The sequence below is a fragment of the Bison bison genome, unplaced genomic scaffold (assembly GCF_000754665.1).
Source record: "Bison bison bison isolate TAMUID 2011002044 unplaced genomic scaffold, Bison_UMD1.0 scf7180017864151, whole genome shotgun sequence".
Taxonomy (NCBI): Eukaryota; Metazoa; Chordata; class Mammalia; order Artiodactyla; family Bovidae; genus Bison; species Bison bison.
Genome location: NW_011494723.1, coordinates 949140 through 968810, shown reverse-complemented (window position 1 = coordinate 968810; position 19671 = coordinate 949140). Strand labels below are relative to the sequence as shown.

The following is a 19671-nucleotide window of genomic DNA, read 5'->3' as shown; positions in this document are numbered from 1 at the left end:
CATGATGTACTCTGCATATAAGTTAAGTAAGCAGGGTGATAATATACAGGCTTGATGTACTCCTTTTCCTATTTGGAACCAGTCTGTTGTTCCATGTCCAGTTCTAACTGTTGCTTCCCGACCTGCATACAGATTTCTCAAGAGGCAGGTCAGGTGGTCTGGTATTGTCACATTAAAAATAAGCTAGGAAGACCCTGTAATACTTGATTAATAAAACGTAATCCAGAGTATTTTGAAACACACACTGAGATTCAAATTCTATTTACATCCTAATGGAAAGTTTCTGATATCAGTCAGGTCTAGAATCAGAAAACTTGGGAAATAAATAAATTTAGATGAAAATACCCCACCATACCATCACCATCACCACCACTACAAAGAGAAGAACAGAAATCTTTTTAAATTTTTTTTTTAAGTACTCATCTTCTGAGCAAAGCTGTGAAGCTTTGGGAAGAAACAGAACTTAACTGAGCAGAAAGATATTCAAAATCTAAATAAAAATAGCTATTGTAACTAGGTAAATCCGAGTAAATGTTAGAGAATATTTGATCCGTGTAACATAAAAATGATAATAGGTAGCTAGATGTTCTTACTGCTCCATCATTTGGCTAATCCTCTGAGACTTACTGCACTAAATCTTATTTTCCAAACAAATCCATGAATATGAACAGTCTGATTGAGTCTATGGATCTGTGTCTTTGAGCTATCCCATAAACAAAACAACTCTGACAGAAGCTTGGCTGTCAGTCAGTTCCGTCGGTCAGTCGTGTCCGACTCCCTGTGATCCCATGGACTGCAGCACGCCAGGCCTCCCTGTCCATCACCAGCTCCTGGAGCTTACTCAAATGCATGGCCATTGAGTCAGTGATGCCATCCAACCATCTCATCCTCTGTCATCCCCTACTCCTGCTGCCTTCAGTCTTTCCCAGAATCATGGTCTTTTCCAATGAGTCAGTTCTTCATATCAGGTGGCCAAAGTATTGGCATTTCAGCTTCAGCATCAGTCCTTCCAATAAATATTCAGGACTGATTTCCTTTATGATTGACTGGTTGGATCTCCTTGAAACCCAAGGACTCTCAAGAGTCTTCTCCAACACCACAGTTTCAAAAGTATCAATTCTTTGGAGCTCAGCTTTCTTCACAGTCCAACTGTCACATCCATACATGACCACTGGAAAAACCATAGCTTTGACTAGACGGACCTTTGTTGGCAAAGTAATATCTCTGCTTTTTAATATGCTTTCTAGGTTGGTCATACTTTTCTTCCATGGTTGTCAACTAAAAGGTAAAAATATAAAATCCTAAATCTAATCACACCTTCTAACTGAAACCACCACACAAAAAATAAAATACAGTGTATAAGAAGCTGAAATATACTAGGTCTCTGCTAATAGCAAAATGAAGGTCTCATTTTAGGTACTTGATAATTCTCTGAATTAATTCATTAAACAGAATGAATGAAATGTGTAACAATGCAATGGGCAAACCTGTGGCAGCAATCCATCAAACTAGTGTTTGTAAAATTAACATTCATAGCACCCAGGAAAGGCATCAGTGAACTATAAATGAAATCTGGAGAAGACAATATAAAACGGTTAACGGAATAAATTGGACACAGGTGGATTTAAAGTAGGTTCTTCGAGGAAAGTAAGCATCCCCACATATCTTAATTCTTAAAGATCAATATGACAAAGATGACATTCCAATAATCATAACGAATTTTATTTCATTAGTCCCAGGGAAAGGTAAAAAGCTAAATATATAAATAGCTTCAAAAGAAGCTTACTTTATGAATGGTAGACCCACAGAGGTTATTTAACTCAGTGTCAAAACACGTTCTACCCCAAAACATCTTTTTGAATTCATAGTTGAAGAGAGCTGCCTGCGTGGTGGCCTGCATAGACGTCTAACCATTATCACACTCTCAGACTCTTAAGAAAAATGACAGCCAAGATGTGTACTTTCAAGACACATAGCAGTAGGTCTTACTCTGTTTCACAGGGAATTAACATATTTAAAGTGCTTAAGGTATACAGTAAATATTATATGTCTTTATTTTTACAAGTGTTACTGGAGTAATTGAAGCAAAATCTCACCAGCCTCAAATTATTGCTTTTTGCTTTCTCTGGACAGGAAGGTCTCTTACATTTTGGCTCTTCGAAAATATCACTTGAACTCACTACTTTCATTTATCACATTCTTGTCTAGTAACATTTGAACAGTGTTAAAGTAACCTTGATGAAAAGAAGGAAAAAAAAAAAAAAGTCCCATAAAGTGTTATGGACTGAAACAGTCACTCCTGGTTTAGAAATAAGTTGTGTTCTAATGTCTTTTAATGCATATAGTGGCCTGGTTAAGGATGATTAATAATTGGAAAATTAATGAATTAGTCTTTGGTTGTCCTCTTGGTTCCCAGTTTTCCTTTTTGGTTATGTTCATGTTACAGATTTTGCAAAGCAAATTCTTTGTAATATATCTGGGAAAATACTGACTAATATGAAGCATTGAACAATTCATGTATCATAAGAAGATAAACTTTTTTTTTAAACCAAGTATAGTAAAAGGACAGATTAAACTGGTATAATCTGCTATTGCAAGTCATAAATACTTATGAACAATGATGTCTAACAGAACATTTCATTGTCTTGGTATAAATTTTTGACATCATCAATTTTCTGTTTATCAAGTGATGTCTGACCATTTTTAGCAAGTTGGAAACTTTTGCTCACAAACTGCTCTCACCTGGTGAATGGGTTAACTTTTCCTGCATTGTCCCTAGATATGAAAAAGGACAGCCTTGCATTATTGTTAGGCTCCAGGTTCAGCAAAAGTTTTCTTCTTAGGAAGTGTCTAATCCTGTCAATGTATTCATTGCTTTTGCAATTCCTAAGGAAAGGTAGCAGAGAAGGCAATGACATCCCCACTCCAGTATTCTTGCCTGGAGAATTCCATGGATGGAGGAGCCTGGTAGGCTGCAGTCCATGGGGTCGCTAAGAGTCGGACATGACTGAGCAACTTCACTTTCACTTTTCATTTTCATGCTTTGGAGAAGGAAATGGCAACCCACTCCAGTGTTCTTGCCTGGAGAATCCCAGGGAGGGGGGAGCCCGGTGGGCTGCCATCCCTGGGGTCGCACAGAGTCGGACACGACTAAAGTGACTTAGCAGCAGCAGTAGCAGTAAGGAAAGGTAGAAAGAACTTGACACAATGCAAACCTGCCCATGGTCTCTGGAAGAAATATTTTATTCCAAAGGGAATGCTCATTTATCTTTTATCTCTAAGTTTAAAATATACAAAACCTGAAACACTTGGTGTCTTTCTGAACATAAATGGCTTTTTAAAAAATCATCCTTTAAGAACATACATGAAATTTCAATTTACAGCTTTGTTTTAAATTTTAAAAATTCATATAGTTAAAAAAGTGAGGTAATGTGACTAAGAAGAGCTTCTCAGATACATACCTGTATAGAAGTATATATGAATACTGATGAGTTATGCTTACTTTTTCTTCCCTTTCTAAAAGTATTTAATAAAAGTTGGCCTTTCATTTGAAGCAGTAAATAAAGCAGATTTACATTTTCTGAAACAACACACCTTGATAATAAGCTTTTCAAAAGCTTCCATTTCTCAAACTGTGAAGCCAACATCTTGATTGTTATATAAAATCTATAAGTATAAACAAATGTATGAATGTATTATCAATACTTCAGTTGTCATCTCAAAAATGTATTTTTGCCATAAAGTTTCTAAGTCAGTTAACATACAATCAACAGTTAACTAACGACGCCTTATTCACTCTTCATTCTAATTGATATTCTTAACAGGGCTACCAGCACATCAGTAAGGTCACTGGTAAAAAGCACAGAATTAGTCCTAATGAGAAAATGTTAACCCAATTAGTTATAGATTAGCTTTAGTGAGAATTATTTTAACATTAGTACAACAGATGCATTTCTTGTTCTCACTGTTCTTTGCTAGAAATCTTTAATATCTCTTTGTGCATGCATGCTCAGTTCTGTCCAACTCTTTGCAACCTCGTGGACTGTAGCCCACCAGGCTCCACCAGGGTGGGGTGCCATTTCCTCCTCCAGGGTATGTTTCCAATTCAGGGACTGAACCCACATCTCCTGTGTCTCCTGCATTGGCAGGCAAATTCTTTACCACTGAGCCACTTGGGAAGGCCTAATATCTCTTCAGTCATCATTAATCAGAAGCCAAGTCTCTGACCTGCTTCTTAACACTGATATCCTAGATTATCCTAATTTGTACATTGTGAGTGTAAATCTCATTCTCAATGCATTTGGCCTGTGCATCTCAGAATCCTCTTTCATTTACTCAGAATTCAGACGAATTCCATGAGAAACTTTTCTCTAAGACTGTTCTCTTTGCTAGCTCTTATTTCCTCTGTGGACTTTTTCTATGTGTCTATTAGGTAAAAGAGTCAGACACGACTTAGTGACTAAACAACAAGCAAAAATTGTCCACCGAAGCTCCAAACTTCTCTGACCACTAATGCTAAGGAGAAAGCAACCCCATTTTCCCAGAATAGAAGGCTACAGCTTCCCAGATTCCCTCAAATAAGAAAAAAAAATTTTTTTTCTCTTCTTTAAAATACAGAAAATGTTTTCAACATGAAGAAAAATTACTTACAGAGGGATTTGGAGGGAAGAGTAAAGGGAAAGCACAAAGAAGAAGTCCATTTTGAAGACTTTGACCCCCAACAGACCCAAGGGCACCGCTTCTGCTTTTCTTCTAGTCTTTCAATGTAAATGTCACTTTCTAAGCTACTGAGATGGATCAAAAATATCCCAGACCCAAAGGTCTGTGACTAACCAATAGAAGTCCTTAAACTTTTCCACATTCAATATGTCAGTCAGTTGAGAATAAAATATCATCGACCAGTTGAAAACAATTGCATCATCTTCTAATTTACTGACATCAGGAGTAGAATATTATATGTGGATTTTGGGGATCACACAGAGTCAGACACGACTGAAGTGACTTAGCAGATAAAACACAACTGCATGGAAAATCTATATACATACACACATTTATTTGGTATTCAGTATTTATAAGGTAAGATTCTAAAACAAATATTTAATTCCCAGATGGTCCGTCTCTGACAGCATAGCTCTCCTGGGCAAATACATTTTAATATTGATGAATCATAAGCAATAGTACCAACATACCAACTACTGTTGAAATGTATATTAACTAACTCTGAAAGGCGTTTTTCTTTATAGACATTAAATCAAAGATGGACTTAAGACACGAAGAGCTGAACAAGTAACATATTAACAAAAACAATTTTTCTCTAATTTTCTATTTCCCCCTCTCTGAATAGCAGAGTTTTATCATTGTTTGGAATAATTAATCAATATATCTTCACATTTAAACTGGAAACAAATGAACTCAATAAACTATATCTATTTCAGTTCATTTTCTCAGCTTCTTTTTGAATAAAAATAAAATAATTTAAGAAGTAAAGATAATTTTATTTCAATGCCTATTAAATTTAGCAGGCAATTTTTGTTGTACCACATACTGAGTCTAATGGCAGAATTCATTTTTACCATTTTGATCCTGCCCATGATGAAAACAATTGAGAACATTTATCAAGGTTTTGGGCAATACACTTTGAGATATTAAGTATTTAGCATAATTAAGTTTAGCTGCACAATTCTCTGTTAATACTTATCTTTCTGCCCAGGTATGTGCCCTCATAAAAATTTAAGAATTCCCAGTCCTTGGACTTTATCAATTACTTTATAAAGTTACTGCTGTGTGAAGCTCCTTAGCATCCCAAATTATTTAATAAGAGAATATACACGTTTAATAATTCTCATTATGGCAAGCACATTCTTACAAGGCTACATTCAGGAAACTACAGGATACATCTATCATATAGATACAAATTATAGTGAAAACCTGTGCAATACGCAGGGTTGATTACAGTGAAAAGCTGTGTAATACACACAGGGAATATGATTTTGCCTACATCAGCACCGGGTCTGCAAAATAAGGATTTCTTCATGGTATCATTTTACTATTTATCCTTTTCCTGTATTAAAACTCTTTTATCATAGACCTTTTTCAAATTAAAATGATAAAGAATTGTTGAACAGTAACTATGCTGCATGGATCCTTTATTTTCTCCCTTTGGAGGAATCACAGTAAGATTTAATATGACTGCCATCAATAGCTTAATGCAACTTAATTCATCCAATAATATTGTCCTTAACAACAAACTTTGATAGAATAGTCTTCAAGTTGTCAACTTACCCTATGAAATCTAACCCCAAAAGATAATCTAAGTGATCTTGACACTTCTGTTTGATGAATGAAACATGATATTAAGCTTGCTGCTGCTGCTGCTAAGTCGCTTCAGTCGTGTCCGACTCTGTGCGACCCCATAGACGGCAGCCTAGCAGGCTCCCCCGTCCCTGGGATTCTCCAGGCAAGAACGCTGGAGTGGGTTGCCATTTCTTTCTCCAATGCATGAAAGTGAAAAGTGAAAGTGAAGTCGCTCAGTCATGTCCAACTCTTAGCGTCCTCCATCCATGGGATTTTCCAGGCAAGAGTACTGGAGTGGGGTGCCATTGCCTTCTCCGGATATTAAGCTTATGTACTTATAAATAGTCCACATTGCCAATATAGATAAGCACTGATTTGGAGAGACTGAGTCTAGATACAAAGTTTACAGAATTTTGTTTGTAATCTTTACATGTTGTTATTCAGTTATTAAGTCATGTTTGACTCTTTGTGACCCCAAGGACTTCAGCACCCCAGGCTTCCCTGTCCTTCACTATCTCCCTGAGCTTGCTCAAACTCATGTCCACTGAGTTGGTGATGCCACCCAACTACCTCATTCTCTGTCACCCCCTTCTCCTGCATTCAATCTTTCCCAGGATCAGGGTTTTTTCCAATGAGTTGGCTCTTCAGGTAGCCAAAGTACTGGAGCTTCAGCATCAGTTCTTCCAAAGAATATTCAGGGTGATTTCCTTTAGGATTGATTGGTTTGATCTCCTGCTGTCCAAGGGACTCTCAAGAATCTTTTCTAGCACCACAGTTCAAGAGCATCGGTTCTTCCGTCCTCAGCCTTCCTTATGATCCAACTCAATCTATAGGTAATTGCTATACAATCTAGGGCATCAAAATAGCTTACTAAGGTCAGAAGTGTTAGGGTATTTAAACATAAAATCAATGCCCCTTTCTAATGGAACATTTATTATTTTCCAGGTCCATGATACCTACTCATATTTGTTCACGGATTTCAAAGAACTTGTAAGTTATTTTATCCTCACAAAAATCATGTGTGCTTACTAAGTCAGTATAATCATCCCATTTCTCAAATGATAAAGATGAGTCAGGAAGTGAAATGCCTTTTTGGAATCTGAATTACTTCTTGTCAATCTATTTCCTGACCTTATATCATACTACCTGGAAAGACCCATATCTATGAAATGGTATACTTGTTTAGTTTGTTGGGGAAAAAGATTTGATGGTAGTGTTTATTTCATATAGTGTTCTTAATGTAAAAAACTGATTATTTCTTTAGCAGAAACTATCTATAAACACATACAAATGCATATACACAGCCTAAGAGCCCACATAAGTATACTATCCTAAACCAGAACAAAAGCTTCCTTAACAATATTGTGTAATCCTGGGCTTCTTTATTGCTATTCCATAAAATATAGACTGTCATAGTAATTTCCCTAGCAAGTTGAAGTTGTATTTCAGTGTTTGAGCATTGTTGTCTAAAAATAATAAAACCACTGTTTTTGAGATTAGAGGCAAAAGAGGTCAGCTTGCTTACTTTACTTCCAAGACACGCCTGACTTCTGACTTTTCTAATTTCCGTTAAGTTCTAGTGCAGCCCGAGCCTTGCTCTCATAGGTAAGCTCTTGTGCATATCACAACAGTATGAGTTACTGCTGACACAGCCATCACTCTTGTTCTTCCTAGTATTTCTTTCACTCTTTTGCTGATGCCATTATGAAAAATGGTGCTGACACAGCCTTAAAGTCACTTAATATCCTTTCTTATTTATGTGGCTGACTTGTCTTAAATTTTTGTTTGCAAAGAAGATATTAATGATCGTGGAGGAGCATTTGTTTAGAGTCTCTTCCTACAGGTTTTATAAATTTAATATACTGAAGTACTCTACAAACTAAATTTTAAAAACTATTAAAAAAGCAAAAGCAGCCAATAAGAGAAAATATTTGTGATCTTTAGAACCTGAACATAAAGAGACATAATAAGAAAGCTTGCTTTCACTATTGCCTAGTTAATTGTGATGGGGTTTATGCTTTCATTTCTTAGTGTAATCCATCATTAATCCCCATTTTTGATTATAAAATATGGATTTATATCTTACCACACCAAAGCATTTTTTATAAATGCTTTCAATACATGGTCTTTATTGTATTTAGGACAAAGTATCAGAAGTGTTACTTATACTCTGTATTCATTTTCAATATTCTTACAAAAATGCTCTCCATTTATAATTTGATTGATAAAATAATGAAGGAATATAAAAAATTATTTGAAAACAAAATTCAGTATGGGAACACTGAAACTTGGGGTAGACTGCAATGCTAAAACCATCAAAAGCTGTCAGTTTTCACCATGAGTATAATTCTGTGCATAGCTTTTCAATCTAAGATTTATTTTTATAATGCTGAATAGATTTTGTCATAGATGGCTCAATGAGCTCAAAAAAAAAAAAATCTTACCTATATGAGTAACATGTCATTTATAATACTAACATTTTAAACATTAAAACATAACAGAATTACCAATCAGTAGTAACTCACACATAATGAAAATTAAATAAAAATTTTAAACAAATTTGGTTGAAAGTCAACTAGCAACCAAAATATATTTTTACAAATGTTTCAATATCCTTAATATTTCAGTTTTAAAACTGCATATTTGTTTAAAAATTACTTTTAATAAATATTGCATGCTATTGATGATTTTTCTTCAAAGTTCTTTAAAAGCATTTTTAAAATTAATTTCAATGCTATAATAAAATAGTTCAAATAAAAATTTTAAATTGTATTATTTATAGATATACACTTAGATATATAAGGCCAAGTAAAATTAACTCACACATTTGTGCAAATGAACCATGTTGCTTTTATAAAATATAAAAGTGGATAATTCAAACATATCAGTATGATATTACAATTGCAACATTTCTTGAGATATGTAAGGTCACCTTTTATACTCAGTAGGAGTATGGTAGAAAAGTTATATCATGACTTAACGGACAACGGTGCATTTCACCATATCATACTTGTAATCATGACAGATAATTAGATAATCACATATATTTGTAGTTTAAACATCAAAAATCGAGTGGTATAAAATAAATTTATATTATTACTCAAGCTATAACACAGGTGAAATTTGAGCTTTTGGAAGTTGACAAATGTTAGTATTTTGCAACTTTTACACAGTGCCACTTAAATTTAAAATTCAAGTTCCAGACTTCCCTGGTGGCTCAGGGTCAAAGAACCTGACTGCCACTGCAGGAGACACAGGTCCCGTCCCTGATCCGGGAGGATCCCACGTGCCTTGGAGCAACCAAGCGCATGCGCCACAGCCACTGAAGCCCATGCGCCTTATCGCCCGTGCTCCACACCAAGAGACGCCCTCACACCACAGCTGAAGAGTAGTCCCCACCTGCTGCAACGGGGGAAAGCCCTGAGCAGCAACTGAGACCCAGTACAGCCAAAAATAATAATAAAGTAAATTTTAAAAATAAGTAAAATTCCAAAACAACCTATATCCTGGGTTCTATTTAATAACATAGTCACTTACTCATTAATGGAAGCTTGTATAAAATGAAGTGAAGTGAAGCCGCTCAGTCGTGTCCGACTCTTTGCGACCCCATGGACTGTAGCTTACAAGCTCCTCTGTCCATGGCACTCTCCAGGCAAGAGTACTGGAGTGGGTTGCCATTTCCTTCTCCAAGGGATCTTCCTGACCCAGGGATTGAAACCAAGTCTCCCGCATTGCAGGCAGACGCTTTACCATATGAGCCAGCAGGGAAGCCCATAAAATGAAAAACATATTAAACAACATACAGAAATCATATCCCCCCTCCACTTTTTCTTCTAGGATGTTCAAGAACATCATTGCTTCTGGTGCAATGAACCCTACTTCAGATTCATACATACAAGTTTGGATATAATGCACACAGCTCTTTATAAAATTATAAATCTCTTATTAAATCATTTAATCCTAAAGTAAAAAAAATAATGTATCAAAGATTTTAGCTATGTTTTGAGTTCATCACACTGAATATTAAGTTCTCATTTTCCTTCCTATATATTGAGATATCCTATACACATTTAAAGTATAACTTATCAATTGCTATTACCTTATCAATTTATGGGATAGTTTATCCTTGTTATCAAATATTGCAATCTAAAATATTTTTATTTAGAAAACTTGTAGTATTTTGATATCAATGTATAACCAATCAGACTGTATTTAGTTCTAATAACTAAAAGAGAATTCTTCTGGAATACTACCATTTATATTTTGGGTTACATTTCTTTTGTTGGGTAGCTAATTTTTTTCATGCATCAGTTGGCATTTTCAAACACATCTCACGATAAGATAAGCCCAATATGACATGGGATCAAGCTTTCACTGAGAGTTCCAAAAAATTAGAGAAATGCACTTACCATGTTCCAGCCGGGATAGAGGTAGTCTGTACCAACAAACTCAAAGTAGTGAGCAAACCCTTCCTTCAGCCACACGTCTTCCCACCACACAGGAGTCACGAGGTCACCAAACCACTGCCATCACAGATGAATGGGCATCAGATAAAATCACATCTAGCCAGAGTTATCTCATCTAGAATTAAATGTATTAAACTGTGATGATCACAACTGAAATTCATTTTCTAATTGGTTTTGTGATCTTAAAATAGGTTATAGCAAGACTATTAATTTGACCACTTGGGTGATGCTGATTTTTTAATAAGTACATTCAGGGTAGAACAAAAATAAAATTATCAAGGGACAGAAAAAGAATATTTAACCTGGGAGAGAAAGGACTCAGGAGAAAAAAAAAAATTGCTGACAGTTGTCTTCAAATATTTGAAGACCTAATATGTAGAAGAAGCTTGGGTTCTGTGTCCCTGCAGGAGACAAATCAGGACTAATGGATGGAAATTGGGGTTTGTCAATTGGTAGAGGCTGCTAAAAATGCAGGAGACCCTCTAACAGACTAAAATGGATGACGATGGAAAATACTGCCTCAGGAAGCAGTGAGCTCAGCACAGGAAGTACTGGAGCAGCGCCTTCCAGTGTCAGAGGCAATCACAGACAACGTCAGCCTACTGAAAGAGCTGAAGGCTTTCAGGATGCTCCACACCTGACTCTCCATGATTCTATGATAATGAGTGTTGGACCAAAAAAAACAAACAAAAAAACCTCTAAGATCGCTTCAGGAAAAATAATGTTGTCATTTTTAATTGGTGTTTTGATTAGATGATGATGCATTACTCTGAAATCCTTGCTGAGTTCAGAAAAAGCTTAATGGAATTCTTTTTTCATTAAAAAAACAAAACAAACAAAAAACATTATATACCAGGAACTATGCCACTTGGACAACGTCCCTTCTGAGACAGCGAACACTTTATTGTGGAAGAAGGGACAATGAGGTGAGATAGAAAATAAAAAATAAACAAAGAAACAATAGAATTTCAGGTCCTATTAAAACATGATATGTATGGGGGAGGGGTCACTTTAGATTGTAAAAGCAAAAAGGTTCTCTCTAAGCAGATGACATTTGAGCTCATACTTTAATGATAAGAAGGAGCCATGAGAAAGCCTTAGGCAGGAGGATTTTAGGCATTTATAAGTAACTCTTAGTGTGAAGATTCTAAGTGGGAGTGAGCTATTTAAGAAACAGAAGAAAAAGGCAGTCAGGCAAGTATCAGATGATAGCTCTACAGCTTTAAGAGCTAAATAGCTTGGTGGCAGAGCGTTTCAATATTAATAATAAAGTATCTCTTACTCAAAAGGATCTCTAATCGAAATACAAATACAAGATAATTCTGAACATGCTGATGACCACAAGTTAAATGATGTTTTAAGTATTTTTTATTCTTGATCAGCAACAAGTGCTTCTTCTCTCTTAAACTGAAAGTCTATCTTAAAAACTGCAACAAGAAGTAGGTGAGGAGAGATGGTAATGCAGAAGATACTTTGGCATTGACAGTAGAAATTATTATGTGTTTCTCCCAGCTTCTGGTTCATTTCCTATAATAAGTAGCTGAACATCACTAAGCTAGAACAAGAAAGTAACTGAGAGTCTGGAACAAAAGAAATCCAGTTCTAGGAACAATGATTATCAGTATGCTCTTATTTCAAAAGAACTCTTCATGTAACTTGTGTCTAGGAATGTTCAAAAAGGAATCAGTTTTTGCGTCAAAGAATTGTATGATTAGCTGGAAACCACTTTTAGCACAATAGAGAAACACTAGTTATCTCTACAATGGATCCGCTTAAGTCACTGAAGCAAGGAACACATGCCCTAGCTGACCAGCATGGCCGGTACAAACACCACACAGGTTCACTGCAGAAGGCTGACATTTAGGTAAAGAGTCATGTGGCCTGGAACAATTTATCATGAAGTCTGTGTTCACGTATTAGCATTTACCTGTTCAGCTTCTTTCACTGACAACATTTTCTACCTCTCTTTAAGGTTTTCAAACTTTTTAAAAGGATTTTGAGTTGATAACAAGTGGAAGTCTTGCGGTTTCACACTGAGATTTCTGGTGTTTTCACTTAAAAACTAACCATAGCTTCTGGTCACCAGACAAGGATTGCTTTTTATTAAAGCACAGACGTTTATTTTCAGTTATTCTTTTCATTAGCATCAAGATTCAAATAGGCATTGTGAAATCTCTGTAATACCTTTCACTCATTGTAGTAAAGTGCATGAAATTTATTTTATCTTAGCTTCACGACAAAGCTGGCTAATTTACATATGAATTTCTAAACATGCCAAGACAAAAAAATATCAATCATTTCAGAACAAAGAGTCTGTGGCTGAGTTAGTGAAAGACTTCCTAAGTGTCTGTGTGATGGGAGAAGGGGAATAACAAATTGATTTCAGCAAAAGCAAATTTTGACATGTACACAGAACTCCGCTGCATCTTGCAGCAATGCAATAAATCATCGCCATCACTGCTCTTATCATATATACACACCAATAATCACAAGAAAATAAAGCAAGGTGGACAAAGAACAGTGAGTGCATGGGGTCTCCAAAGAGGCTGCTGGGTGGCGATGCCATCTCACTCCTCACCTAAACTGAATGACAGTTGCTCATTCAATACAATCTGTGCCCTCACTTTCGTTTGTGCTGTCATTTGAGAAAAGCGACAGATCTTCCAAAAAGAACTACACAGTGCTCTACACCGAATTGAAACTTAATTGGGGGGATAACAACTGAACTCCTAATCTAACTATCTGATATCATTTTACATTCGCCATAGTTTGCAATTATACTTACACCTGATCCTTTTTCATACCTGGTGACATATCTCATGAACAATGACCATGGTGACATCCAGCAAATAAGAAATAGATGAAACACTGGGATCCAGCAGTATTCTTTGTTCCACAAAAATACTTAGTCCCCAGTTCTCCATAGCAGCATACGGATGCTTAGGCACAGCTAAAAGATCTAGAAACAAAATAAAACAATTCCAAAGGCTTTAACAAACACATTCGATTCTAAACGCATATCCGACAAAAGTCCAGAAATTCTCATTAAAAAGAATACTTGCTCTTTCTTAGTAATTTTTTTTTCTAAATTAAACTACCTGCCATTTCTTTGTGACAGCAGAAATATAGGCTATCACTGTAAACGCTAGCTGTATCCATCCATCACAGTCCATTTTCAGACCCAGTGGTGAAGGAGGTGGGAAGTATCAGCACCATTATTGATGCGCCTATAAGTTGCAGAAAGTCAAGGAAACCAAAGGCAGCAGGAATCTACAGAGCCAAAAGGCACTGCGCCTTCTGATGAAAATAAATCAGCTTAATGCAGAGAATACTGTACTCTTGCTTTTACCTCAATATTGTTCAAAAGAAAACATCTCACAGTGGTTTAAAAATCCGATATGTCCTATTTCTAATTGCTTAATTTTAATGTATTTTTGAGTTCTGTTAAAAATAAAATGTTACATGTAAATATAGCTCACATAAAGAAAGTTATAATGGACGATGTAGTATCAAAAGGACTATTGAGGGAAACTGCAGACTTTGGTTCTGGTCCTGCCTCCATCATTAATTAAATATATGACATCAATAAATCACTTAATTTCTCAAGACCATAATTCTCTCACCTACAAAATGAGGTTATTAGACATCATAATCTCTAAAATCCCTTTCAGCTCCAAAAATCTATGATTAGATGATTTTAAGATTTATGCTTACTTTCAAAGCTGGTAAAGGTATTATATTATCAACTTTTGGTTAAGGTGACACAGTAAGTTCATGCTTTGATGTACTCCCTCTGCTCTAAACACATAGCAATGATAAATAAAATATGAAAAGGAAAAACTAAATATCATCTCCAGGCTGGAAAATAAACCTCTCCATGGACCAGAAATGGTACGTAAATGCAAAGTAGTGATTGCAAGTGAAGCCACAGGCTTGCTGAGGTCTGGCTCCAGGAGCAAGCAGTGGCATCTGGGAATTGGCTCCAGCAGGATCTACCGGATTAAAGGGATCTAAGCCAGGTTGACGGCTTGTTGCCAGCAGCTGAGATAGGGCGTGCATGCTCAGAAGGGCTGAAAATAGTTGGTGGTCAATGCTTCTTGGGAAAGCCAGCAAGTGGCGATGTAAGGACTCAAACCCTGGCAAGCTGGCTCCACTTAACCGTATAAACCCTGGAGTAACACCCCAGGATGCTAAGGAAAAAATGGTACAAGAATGTTGCTGCGGTACTGTTTGTAAAAGTGAAAGGAGAAACTACATGCCTTTCACCAAGATACTGGACAGAGAAACTGTGAAATAGTTCTAAAAAAGGAACACCATACAACAGTTGAAATAGTCTCACCACTAGATTCTAACACTACATGTATCAGCATGGATAATCAGAAAAACATAATGCTGAGGGAACAAACGAAGTGTAGAATGCCCTTTATCATCCACTACTTAAAAGCAAGCCAAATAGGTGGAAAATGGGTATTCACATATGCACACTCGTGCTCAGACAAATAGTAGTGGTAAAATGCACACAGAATTACACACATTCAGGAACGATAAACACCAAATTCAGAATTATGATTGCTTCAGGGAAAAAAGGAGAAGGAAGGAATGAGGGACAGTCTTTTATGTTTCCAGAGTCAATTTTGATTGTATGCAAATGGCAGAGGCAGAGGGGAGTTGTCTCACATCATCAATAAGCAATTCCAACAGAGTGACCCACTGTTCAGTCCAATTCCGATACTGTCTACCCAAAGACAGAATCAGACTCCACAGGATAAAGGTTCAGTCCTGTAAGACTACACACCACCCCCCACTTCAGAAATCAGTCCCAAGCCTGGGTTGTTATCTTTGCTTCTGATCTATAAAGACTGGAGGTTCCACCACCCCCCTCAAATCAGGATGCAACTGAAAGATTAGGTTGTTACCTGCACTTCTCACCAACTGGCTATAAATCAGAGATTCCCATAACTTCCTGCTTGGGTTTGATGAATTTGCTAGAGCAGCTCACAGAACTCAGAGACATTTAACTTCCAGATCACCAGATTGTTATAAAGCTATCTAAGGAACAACCAGATGGAAGAGACGTCTGAAAGGGTGAAAAGCGTCCGTGCCCTCTCATAGACGTGCCACTCTCCCCAGATCTCCACCTGCTCACCCACCTGGAAGCTCTCTGCGCGCATACCTTTGGGGTTTCATGGAGACTTCATTAGAGAGGGATGGTTGATAAAATCATTGGCCACTGAGGCATGAACTCAGTCTCAGCCCCTTTCCCCTCATTCTCAAGGCCAAGGACTGAGACGAAAAGTTCCAACCCTCTAATCACAAGGTTAGTTTTCCTGGCAACCAGCCTCCATCCTTAGGTGAGTTCCAAAAGTCACTGTATTAACGTAACAAAAGACAACTTTAGGTCTCGCTTCACTTGGAAAATTCTGAAGGTCTTGGGAGCTGTGAGCCAGAAAACATGTGTGAGAAATCTGAATGGCATGGATATATTTCTCATAAATCACAATATCACAGAGGGTCAAATACAATGGATTTCAAACGTGATTTGTTTTGTCTTGGCCACGCCATGCGCTGTGCAGTCTGCAGAGGCTCATGTCCCCATTACCCAGTCAGGGATCAAACTCGTGCCCCCTGCAATGGAACTACAGAGTCTTAGCCACTGAACCACGAGGGAATTCTTCCAGTGTTTTGTTTTGTTTTATTTTACTTTTTAGCCTTTGGCCACACCTCATGGCATGTGTGATCTTAGTTCCCTGACCAGGCATCGAACCTGTACCCCATTGCATTGGAAGGCAGAGTCTTAACCACTGGACCAAGGAAGTATCCCCAATATGCTTTCAATGCTAATTTTTCAAAGCTGATAATGGATCCATGGGTATTACTTATAATATTATTGATTCTTTTCTGCATGCTTTAAATATTTCATAATAAGAAAAAAATTAAATGGTCGAGTCTCAAAGCTAATTTTCATTTATTCATGACGTTAACAAACATCTAAGCATTTGCTGTGTCCTTAAGTTTGTGTGCATGTGTGCATGCTCAGTTGCTCATCATGTCCAACTCTTTGCGACCCTGTGGACTGTAGCCCGCCAGGCTCCTCTGTCCCTGGGATTTTCCCGGCAAGCATACTGGAGTGGGTTGCCATTTCCTACTTCAGGGCATCTTCCCAACCCAGGGATCAAAGCCGCTTCTACTTTTTATCCTGCATTGGCAGGCGGAATCTTTACCACTGGGCCACTGGGGTAGCCCCCGTGTAAGTCTGAGATGTGTATTAAAATAAGTCAAGTATGGCCCCTGTATTCACTACAGGGAAACATGACAACTTAACACAAGAAATAAAGAATAAAAAGTGCTGTGAAAGAGAGAGAATATCAGATCTAGTTCTTGAAAGAGGTAGCGTTTGAGTTGGATTTCTGAAAATAAGTAGGAATTCGACGGGCACATAGAGATACTACGTGCAGTCATTTACACAACCATGTATCTTTGAGCAGCTCTTTTCTCAATACAAGCATTGTTCTGCCCTCAAGGCTCTTTGTTCCCTGCTCTCGTGGCACTTACGTGTGGGTGTGTGTAGGAGGAAGAGATCAATTAACAAGCAATAAATGAATGAGAGAAACTGAGCAAATGACAAATGCTATCAAAAAAAAAAAATAATAATAATAGAGGAAGACAGTAATTGGTGGAGTGATTGGGTGGAGCGTGGTCAAGACAGGCATCTGTAAGGCCATCACATCTCGCTTGAGACGTGAGTAATGGTAGAAGCCACATGTCTGAAGATATGTGGAAGTATCGTTTTCTAAGAAGAGGGGACAAAAGCTGCACAGACCTAAGGAGGGAATGAGAGCAGCACACTGGACAAACAGAGTGAGGCTGACGTGGCTGAGGGCAGGGAGGGAGAGCACGGGTGTGAGAACTGTGCAGAGCGCAAGGATGCAGCAAAGAGACACACTTCTGCTTGAGATTTTATTTTGAGGCCTCCCCTAAATACGAGCAAAGTAGGCAACAGAACAACACTGTGTCAACTCCATCTGCCACCAGCAGATGGCAACAGCAGTAGCAGGTCTGGGGCCATTACTAGGAACAGCTGGACTTACGAACAAGACTGTGGCAAAAGAGAGTCACTTCTGTTCCCTGGAGACTTCCAAGAGCCAGGGGTACTCAGGTCCCCAGGATTAAGTGAGCAAGTCAGGCCGCACACTAGGATATGCACTGGCTCAAAGGGCATAGCGAGGACTCCAGACACAGGCCAGATGCAGAGTCTAAAAGTTTGGAATAAAGAAGGTACATCCGAGGGCAGTCACACAGCCACAGTCTGACCTGCAGCCTGAGCGTGTGGGGCAGCTGAAGGCTGGTGCCAAAGACCTCAGGCATCGGTAGCCAAGCAGACCGGTGGCTCATTAGTTTCCAGAGGTCTAAGGGCAGCGGTGTCGGACCTGAGAGACAAAGCTGGACTTCAACCAGACAAGGATTCCTGAGCAAACAGAGTCAGATTCAGACAAAGGGACTGAAAGCAAGAGAAACACAGAAGGGTCAGCAATAGAAGGCAGCTTCTCAGACACTCACAGGCTTTATTACTGATAGAGGGAACCATGTCTATGGCTGGCAGAGCAGGAGATTATTCTACAGACATAATAACCCAATATCAAAGTACAGAGAAACCTGGATTTTACTGCACTACTGAGAGACACTTTGCACCTTTCTGCTCTGTAGGGATTCCCTGGTGGCTCAGTGGCAAAAAATATCCACCTGCTGATGTAGCAGACATGGGTTTGATCCTTGGTTCAGGAAGATCCCCAAGAGAAGGAAATGGCAACCTGCTCCAGTATTCTTGCCTGGAAAATTAGAGGAACCTGGCAGGTACAGTCCATGGAGTCACAAAAGAGTCAGACAGGACTAAGCAACTGAGTACACACGTATTCTGCTCTGTATCTTTATCTCATAAATAGTTCTAAATTTTCAGAACATCTGCAGGAAGCATATATCCACATAAAGACTTGTACACAAATGTTCATAACAGTTTTACTTCCAATGTCCATCAATATGTGAGTGACTAATGTGTGATGTACCCACAGAATAAAATACTATTAGGCAATAAAAGAAGGCAGTAGCACCCCACTCCAGCACTCTTGCCTGGAAAATCCCATGGATGGAGGAGCCTGGTGGGCTGCCGTCTCTGGGGTCGCACAGAGTCGGACACAACTGAAGCGACTTAGCAGCAGCAGCAGCAGGCAATAAAAAGAAAGAACTGTCAATACATGCTACAACATGGGTGAACCCCAAAATAGTTATGCTGAGTAAAAAGAAAGAAAAAAATATATGCTGTATGATTCATGTCATTTATATATAGAAAATGAAAACTAATCTATAATTTCAAAACGCAGATCAGTACTTGCCTGGGGACAAAGATTAGAGGGATTAAAATAGAAAGAGGAAATTTTTAGAAGAGATGGATGGGTTTATCATGGTGATGATTTCATGGGTGTAATACATATCTTAATACTTCAAACTGTACACTTCACACATGTGCATGTCACATATACTGCATGTCACCATACCTCAACGAAGCTGCTAAAATATATATTTTCAGGGACTTCCCTGGTGGTCCAGTGGTTAAGAATCCACCTGCCAAAGGAGGGGACATGGGCCCTATCCCTGGTCTGGGAACTTAAGATCCTACATGCCTCAGAGCAACTCAGCCCATGTGCTACAAGTACTGAAGCCTGTGCTCTCTGGAGCTTGTACTCTGCAGCAAGAGCAGCCTCCACAAGAAACTCGCACATGGAATGAAGAGTAGCCCCCACTCTCCGCAACAAGAGAGAGCCTGAGCACAGCAACAAAAAGCCTGTGCCTCAACGAAGACTTAGTGCAGACAAACATTAAAAATTTTTATTTTTTTAATAAAAATTTTTATTTTAAA

General features: G+C 38.0%; 1 protein-coding gene across 1 annotated transcript in view; it reads right to left on the bottom strand.

Moving 5' to 3' along the window:
* Window positions 1-19671, bottom strand: part of TRHDE (thyrotropin-releasing hormone degrading enzyme) — a 446185-nt gene that overhangs the window by 192869 nt on the left and 233645 nt on the right. The window contains 2 exon segments of the mRNA XM_010840948.1: window positions 10704-10817; window positions 13565-13719. Of these exon segments, the coding sequence (XP_010839250.1) occupies window positions 10704-10817; window positions 13565-13719 (269 nt within the window).